We start from the raw sequence: 8,718 nt of genomic DNA, 5'->3' as shown, positions 1-8,718 counted from the left end.
CAAAACAAAGAAGGACTTAAAATGTAAAGTTGAGAGGTTTAAGGCAAGACTTTTGGCTAAAGGCCTCACACAAAAAGAGGGGATTGATTTTAATGAAACTTTTTCTCCTGTTTCCACTAAAGACTCTTTTAGAATCATTATGACCCTTGTAACACATCTTGACTTAGAGTTACACCAGATGGGTGTTAAGACAACTTTTTTGAATGGTGGTCTTAATGAGGAGGTGTACATGCAACAACCAAAGGGTTTTGTGTCAAGTGGTAATGAGCATTTAGTTTGTAAATTGAGAAAATTGATTTATGGTTTGAAATAGGCTTCCAAACAATGGTACTTGAAATTTGATAAGGTGGTTACTTCATTGGGTTTTAAAGAAAATAAAGTCGATCAATGCATCTACCTTAAGGACAGTGGGAGCAAGTTCATTTTTCTCATGTTGTATGTTGATGATATTTTACTTGCCAGTAGTGATCCTGGTCTACTTCATGAGACCAAACTTATGCTTATCAATTTCTTTGATATGAAAGATCTTGGTGAAGCATCCTTTGTGTTGGGAATTGAAATACACAAAGATAGATCATACGGTGTACTTGTCTTGTCACATAGGGCTTATATTGATAGAGTCTTGGAGAGGTTCAATATGCAGAACCGTAAGTCAGGGGATATTCCAATTACTAAAGGAGACAAATTCATTAAAGATCAATGTTTTGAAAATGAGATTGAGCGGGAAAAGATGAAGGGAAAACCCTTTGATAGTGCATTGGGAAACTTGATGTATACTCGAGTATGCACTAGGCCTGACTTTTTTTTCATAGTTGGCATCTTGGGACGATACCAGTCTAATCCTGGGAATTATCATTGGATTTCTACTAAGAAAGTGATGAGATATTTGTAGAGAACTAAAGAGTATATGTTTGTTTTTAAAAGAGTTGACAACTTGGAAATAGTTGGGTATACTAACTCTGATCTTGATGGGTGTGTTGATGATAGGAAATCTACTTCTAATTACATATTTATGTTGGCTGGAGGTGTGATATCATGGATGAGTAAAAAGAAAACTCATGTCATCTCTTATACTATGCAGGCAAAGTTTGTTGCTTGTTATGCTACTGCCACTCATGCTGTTTAATTGAGAAATTTAGTGACTGGACTTCGTATTGTTGATTCCATTGCCAAGCCACTAAAGATTTACTGTGATAACAGTGCAACTATGTTCTACTCTAAAAATAATAAAACTTCTAGCGGTTCTAAGCATTTGGAATTGAAGTATTTGACAGTCAGAGATATCGTAAAGAAAAATAACATTGTTGTTGAGTACATTGGTACTGGTTTCATGCTAGTTGATCCCCTAACTAAGGGACTTAGGCCCCTTGTATTCAAAAACCATGTTGAGAGAATGGGCATTCTGAGTTCTTTTGATGTACTTGGTTCGTGGGAGTTTGTTCTTTATGCCATTTTCTTATCATTGACACTTTAAGTGTTGGATTGTCAAGTAATTTCTATTTTGAGAAATTGATGTTACAATGAATATTGTTATTATTATTTATCATTGTTTATTTATATGTCAATTGTTAAAACTGGGACTCAGTGTCATTGGGACCACCGTACCTTTGGTCGACACTAGTTTGAAGTTCGAGGTAGTGTTATAATTTTGAGCTCGGCATCTTCGGGACCACTCTACCGGTGGTCGATGCCATATTAGAGCTGAGGTATGATTTTAATCTCGGCGTTGTCGGGACCACTGTCCCAGTGGTTGATGCCATATTGGAGCTGAGGCACTATGGTTTGTAAAACTATACAATTTCTCTTTCTTTAATGAATTTGAGAGAAATTGTTAAGGACTGACAAAGAAAATAGCAGTTGGTTGTTGGATCACATTAACATACTATTTTCTTGCCACACTTCACACTGATGACTAGTTGATGGAGTTCGTACTATTTGTAACCCCGAGAGGTTTTATGTCAATGAAGGATATAATAATCGTTGCGATTCAATATTGCTTGACTTTTGTTGGATGAAGTCATATTTAGACATTACACCTAGAATCATGCATTTTCTTAAAATGCGGCCGCATTTTAAGAAATTTGTCATTAATCCGAGAGTCATTTTCAAAATGTATTTTAAAAATAAAAATTACACACTTGATTTTGCCCAAGTGGGAGAATGTTAGCTTTATCTAACTTTTGTGGGTTGTAATCAATTGTTGTTTAGTTTGTAAAAAAACAAGTTAATCATGATTCTGATGGGGGTGCATAAATAAGATTTTTTATTGATTAAGTGATCTTTTTAATTAAAGGTTGAGTATCTGAAACCTGATTGGTGTGAGCAAAAGTATAGACTTTAACCCTTGACCCATAATGGGTATGGACTAGGGTTATATATATTATATGCTCCCCTTTGTAATCACAAGAATCTGAAATATAACTGACGACTCCACAACTTATACCCCCATTGAGAGTTGTGAATATGAGCGTGAGATATAGAGGAAGATCCAGTCATTCATCTTTTTAAGAGCACGAATCATGACTTCAACACGTAAGTATTGATGTTCTAATTTCATATAATTGATCAATAAATATTGTCGCTTACATAAAAAAGTCTCCGACCTTGGAGCTCCTTCAACATCTCATCATAAGAGAGAAGACCGTCATTGTTTGTGTTGAGTCGATCAAGGAAGTGGATACTGGTAACACCATCTAAATTTTCTATACTCATCTTTCTATTTTAATTGATACAAACTAGAAATTAATTTTTGTTAGCATGGACAAAGATAGTAATGCTTTTGAAAATGATAGTTGGTTGGTTGATGAGAAGCATTGGAAAATTCCATATATATATATATATATATATATATATATATATATATATATATATATATATATATATATATGTATATATATATCCATTACTAAATGGTAACAAGTCTTAAAAGCATATATTCATTGACTTTAGTCCGGGAAAGTTACCGTAACTTTCATCCAACATCCACCATTCGATCAATCTAACGTTTCACATAAAAGCCACACGGTTTTTTCTTTTTCGTATAAAAACATATATTTTGTTTTGTTTTGTTTCGGGTCAAATGGAAACATGGAAGGGGAAGACCGATCCATTCTTTTCGTCGTCGCCACCATAAAATAGAAACATTGAATGGTTTCATCTCGCCGCCACCATTATGTTCGCCGACACCGTCCCGTCTCTTATCTTCACCACCAACATGCTCGTACTCGTCGTTGTCATCGCCCTTTCTTTTCGCCGCCACCAACAATGAAGTTAATTTCAAGGTCATTCGAACGTGCATGTTGTTGCTGCCATGCTGGTGGGTCTAAATTCATGATAATTTCTTAATTGCAAGATTTGTCCACTGATCATGCCATTTTTTTATATGTGTTATTTTGTTGCTGCTAAGTGGATTGTGTATAAATATTTGTTTTTGACTTCTAAATGGTTCTCCTTTTTAAAATTAGTGTTGTGTTGTTGTTTTTTATACAATTTGTTTTTTATGTTGTATTGTTTTGATGAAGCTGGTGAGCACGTGAAAAGTGAATATTGAACTTACATTATCTGATGTGTTATTGTTTTTAAAAAAGCTTCTAAGCACATGTCTTCACAACTCTGCAAGGATATTAAAAGCAACTTTCAGCATTGGTTAAGAAAACAACTTTCTACAAGGATGTTCATAATAAATGCAAAAAATACATCAAAATAACTCTGCAAAGTTAGATTATTAGAATTATAGAATAATAGGACATGTGTAATTTAGTTAGAGGACATGATGAATTGTACATCTCTTGTAGCATTATTTTTTATCAGTGTGATTGTGTAACATTTTCTGCACTGTCATTTATAATATTTCATGTATTGTCATTTTGTAACATTTTTGGATATAATGAAATAAGATAATTTGCTTCATTACAATTTCCTACGAGTATTACAATTTAAGGCAATTATTGCAAGTAAATGTCATTTCCAGTATCAATTTAAACATAAGCATTATGAATGAAGGTAGTATATACCGCCTGAACAAGAAATAAAACAATATGAATGAAAGTAGTATTCCCATTAACCCACAAAATGTAATTTCCTGCACTGTAATAAAATTTCACTTTCATAAAAAGCATTCAATTAATACCAATGAGAAGCATACTCATAAGATTTCCTGCACTATAATAAAAATTTACTTTATATATTGACATTCTTTACATATCCAACTTCAATAATCTTTTACATATTAATTTCATGCATTGTCATAACAATTTCCTATAAGTTTTTATAGATACCAAAATATACTTTTATGTAGGGGTGGAAAATGAACATGCCCGTCCCATTTAGGCCCGTCCCGCAAAAGCCTGCAAAAATATGGGGCAGGACGAACATAGTTGAGGATGCGGGCCTGAAACCTAAAAACACAAAAACTTATCTAAATGTGTGTTCCCTCAAAAGTCCGCGAAAAAAACATGGCGGGGCGGGGCGAACAAATTAGAGGGTGAAGGCCTAAAGTGCGGGAAAAACGGACATGCCCAACGGACCAGACCCGTTTTGCCACCCCTACTTTTATGTATTGTCATAACAATTTTCTATAGATTTTATACATACCAAAATATACTTCGATCAGTGTAATAAAAGTTCATAACAGTGTCATAATATACAAAAAAAATACAACTTAATGATCTATTAACTAAGTTAAATTTAAAAAAACACTAATTAACATCATGATAAGTTAAATTTAAGGATATTTATTTTTTCAAATGAAAGTTATATTACCATCAAAAGCGTTGTAAAATTAAATTGGACATCTTGTGTTTGTCGGAGCTCATAAGCTGGAGGTGTCGAACATGATACTTCCTCGGCCATATGACTTGTTAGTTCTTTATCCTAAAATAATCATATAAAATTAATAGTTATTTCATGCATTGTCATAATACATGTAAAATTAAAATAAACGATTTACATGTCAAATTGTATACCTGAGAGGCTTGACTACATGATTACCTTTTAGTTGGAGCTTCTTTTTTTTTGCAATAGATTGCTTCTCTACCCAACTTTTATGTCGCTTTTGTAATTTCCCCTTTAAGAGAGTACGTTTCTTGAATCTCTTTGGTAGAATAACATTAGAACTTGGAAATGTCGGGTTATCATGGCTATGATTTTCTTTGTCTTGTGACAGACGTTCAATTATTTTCCTATGCATGAGATCCACATTATCATCAACAATCTTGAGGTCCCCTTCTTCACATGATGTTGCCACCTTTATGAATTTAGAAACAACATGTCTGAACATTCATCTCCTAGACAATTTTGGATCGACTTCAACCTCTTTTCCCCTAGAATTTTGCACGATGCCTTACCGAGCATGTCTTGTCCACATCCTTAAAATATACTCATGAGGAATGCACTTAACATCATTCGCTTCAAGCATGGTTTTAAATTATGGTTGCGGCTGCAAATATGGTTGCGATTGCGGCCAATGTTGTCACTGCGTTGCACATTGCAACGTGAAATTATAAAATTATTGTAATTATTTATGTTTCTTCTATTTATTATTGTGTATTAATTTTAATTCACTTTTAAAATATTGTATCAAATTTATGTATAATTTAAGTTGAATTCTAATGAAACAAACATTATCATAAATAATATTGTAAGTTTAATCAAACATAAGCACATAATATAAGTTACAATTTATTTAAAATAAAAAGGACTATAGACAAAAATATATTAATGTCATATATTGCAATCTTGATGGTGAAAAACAACATCATTTTGTCACATAAAGATGTCCACTGCAAAAAAAAAAATGATGAAACTCCTAATTAGTATCTTAAAATTGCATATAATATTAAGACTTTTCACACATAGAGTTAACTAAATATAAGTTCAAATGTTTTAAAATATAACTTACATGTCTCTTTCTACCACATAGTGGAATGACGTGAAGGAGCATAACTTTTATTTTCACTCTGACTATCATCTTGTGTAGCTCCTTGTGCAAAGACATAACAAAAAAAAATCACCACTTGATTGTTGATGATAAGGATTGTGATAATTCGTTGATTGTTGGTAGTACGGATGAGCTTGATCACTAGGATATTGGTTATAAGAGTTGAAATATGAATATTGATAAACAGGTGGATAAGATTGTTGACTACTTTGTGATGAATCATCAATCCCAAAATCACTAAAACTAGGAGCAATACTAGAAGAGGAAGAATCTTCAAGTGGAACATTTTGTTTCCTTTTCCTCTTTCTTCCAGATTGTGACACATTTCCTCTTGTCTCAATTAACAAGTTGTCAGAACGATCCATATCAGTCAAGTTCCTATAACGCCTATAATTTGGTGGTGTTTCATGATATGGATCAAGTTCATCATCTTCTCCTTCATCATCACCACCTTCACGTCCATTATCCACTTCATTACCACCCCCATCACCACTATTACTGCTTGGTGGACTTAAACCACCACCACTTTCATTAGTTTCACTATTATCATCAACATTTTCATCATCTGTATCAACAATCGGCAACTATTATGTATTTTGAACTCCATTCAATAATGGATTTTCCCTCTCTTTTATCCAATGAGATAACGAATCTTCTTGAAATATATAGTCAAGATTTATCGGATCAAAATTTGCTTCTATCTTTTCCTGAATCTTCCTTAATTTATCCCTCATTCTCAACTTCATATTGTAATACGGGGATATAGCTAAATGTACTCCAATTTCTCTCACAGTTTGTGGCAGAGGTTGTTTGACTAACAACTTTCATAGCCAAACGTTGAAGTTCAGGAGCACACGAACCATGGTATTCCCACCATTGGGCTTTTCAAAGAAGAAAAAAAGAACATTATTTATTATATTAAAAAAATAAATTATATTTATAAAAAATTATAAAAAAAAAATTATTTTACATGCATCTATTTTAAACCAAGATTTTTGAGCTAGAGGTGTACCAAAAGTTTCACTCTTTTCTCTAAAAAGTGTTAACTAGGTAATATAACAAAACATATAAGTACATAAACAAATTTCTTAATAAATAATTTATCAAATGAAAATATAATATCCATTACTTACTTGGTTTAAAGCTTTGATTTGATCATCCATGTTTCTTTCTATCTTCATGATTACATTAGTTGTTCCATTAAATGTTTCTTTACAACTTTTCCATGTTCAATTCCATATTGAAATTATGGATTAAGAAAATAACCTTGAAGTGAAAATCCGTTATTACGGATATGATTTATAAATTTAAATTTCATGACAAAATTAAAATTATAGAATATATCCACATACCAGCAGAATGAAGATCAGAATGCATGAATTTCCAACGCTTCTCAATGATATCATTATATTTGGAATGATAACGAGAATTTTGTTGAATTGCTTGTTTTTCCCGATCAATGGCTTCATATATGAAACTCATTGTTGGTTTCTCATGACCATCAACTAGTCTAAAAACTTTTACAATTTTCTCAAATACTTTCATTATATCATTAGCCTTACTCCAAAAGTCCCTACTCATAACAATTTTCCTTGCTTCATATCCCGGTCCTTTCTTTTCTTTACCATATTTTGTTTTTGTAAATTCTTCGGAATTGAACATGTTTTCAAGACCTTCCTTTTGTCTCACAATTGCTTGAAGTTGTAGAAATTGTGTTGTAAATCGGGTAACACCAGGACGAACAATATCTCTACCACCTGTATATTTTTTCATGAGACTCACAATATATGTGTGGTTATAGATGAAGGTTGTCACCATTTTTGCTTCACTTAATAAATTATGTATGCTTTTATTTTTTCCTATATCCTCCAAACAAAGATCTAAACAATGAGTTGCACAAGAAGACAAGTATAAATGTGGCCTCTTCTCCATAAGCTTTTGACCAACTGCTTTTAATGTGACTTCATTGTCTGTTACCACTTGAACTACATACTCTTCACCCACTTCTTCCATAACTTTATCCAATAATTGAAAGTAGTAGTCAGTGTTTCTACTATCAACATCAGAAGCATCAACAAATTTCCAAAATACAGTACCTTTATGACAATATACCAAGAAATTCATAATATGAGTATGGTTGATACTGTCTGTCCAACCATCACACATTATTGTTGTTTGTCTTTCTTGCCAAGTTATTTTCATACTATTTATCCACTCTAACATTTCCTTATATTCAGCTTTTAAGTAAACATTTGAGATTTCATAAGGAGTTGGGCATTTGGCTTTTCCCACTTCAGAAGTAGTATAAATCAAATTATGCAACCAAGGAGAGTTAGATAAATTCATAGGCAAACACTCGTAAATTATAAATTTACTTACAACCTCTCCAAGTCTTTTTCTCCAAGTCTTCAAAAATCATTTGCCAGCTCTTGGTTGCTTCATACTTTGCCTCCTAACAAGATCAATATTAGTAGATCACAAAGAAAAAGAGATGTCTTTTAGCCTTTCAGCCTTTCAGCCTCACTAACACTGACACGAGAGCTTCCACCATGTTCATATGAATTTTCAGAAGCTCTTGTTTCCCGTATGAACTGCTGCATATTTTCCCATTCTTTGTGTGATCTAAGGCTTTCTTGTGTTGCATATTTCAATTGATCATCAATAAGAGTATTCACATCTTCGTCTGCATCTTCATCATCTCCTCTTAAATATTCTTCAAATTCTTCTTTTCTTCTCTTAGAATCATTTCTTTTCGCTTTTGAATTAAGTAAAAGTTGTAT

The 8,718-nt window shown here is 32.6% G+C and overlaps 1 protein-coding gene across 1 annotated transcript; it reads right to left on the bottom strand.

Annotated features, from left to right (window-relative positions):
* Positions 1-4,660: 4,660 nt before the first annotated feature.
* Positions 4,661-8,284, bottom strand: LOC127131733 (uncharacterized). Its single transcript, XM_051060652.1, has 8 exons — positions 7,291-8,284; positions 7,072-7,148; positions 6,909-6,984; positions 6,730-6,819; positions 6,065-6,503; positions 4,982-5,180; positions 4,762-4,872; positions 4,661-4,675 (listed from the first exon to the last, which is right to left on the bottom strand). The coding sequence occupies exons 1-8, from the start codon at positions 8,282-8,284 to the stop codon at positions 4,661-4,663; spliced, it is 2,001 nt and encodes a 666-aa protein (XP_050916609.1).
* Between the last annotated feature and the right edge of the window lie 434 nt (positions 8,285-8,718).

Source organism: Lathyrus oleraceus, chromosome 3 (assembly GCF_024323335.1).
Source record: "Lathyrus oleraceus cultivar Zhongwan6 chromosome 3, CAAS_Psat_ZW6_1.0, whole genome shotgun sequence".
NCBI classification, from domain to species: Eukaryota; Viridiplantae; Streptophyta; class Magnoliopsida; order Fabales; family Fabaceae; genus Lathyrus; species Lathyrus oleraceus.
The sequence above is the reverse complement of the archived record's forward strand: the minus strand, read 5'-3'. Positions and strand labels throughout refer to the sequence as shown.

What these genes read in the sequence shown, in the direction of transcription:
- LOC127131733 (XM_051060652.1), bottom strand. Translation starts at nt 8,284, where the DNA reads ATGAATTTATCTAACTCTCCTTGGTTGCATAATTTGATTTATACTACT. An exon ending in CCTAGTGATCAAGCTCATCC is followed by an intron (nt 5,181 to 6,064) that starts GTACTACCAACA and finishes TCTCATGCATAG; the next exon opens with GAAAATAATTGAACGTCTGT. An exon ending in TCCAACTAAAAGGTAATCAT is followed by an intron (nt 4,873 to 4,981) that starts GTAGTCAAGCCT and finishes TGATTATTTTAG; the next exon opens with GATAAAGAACTAACAAGTCA.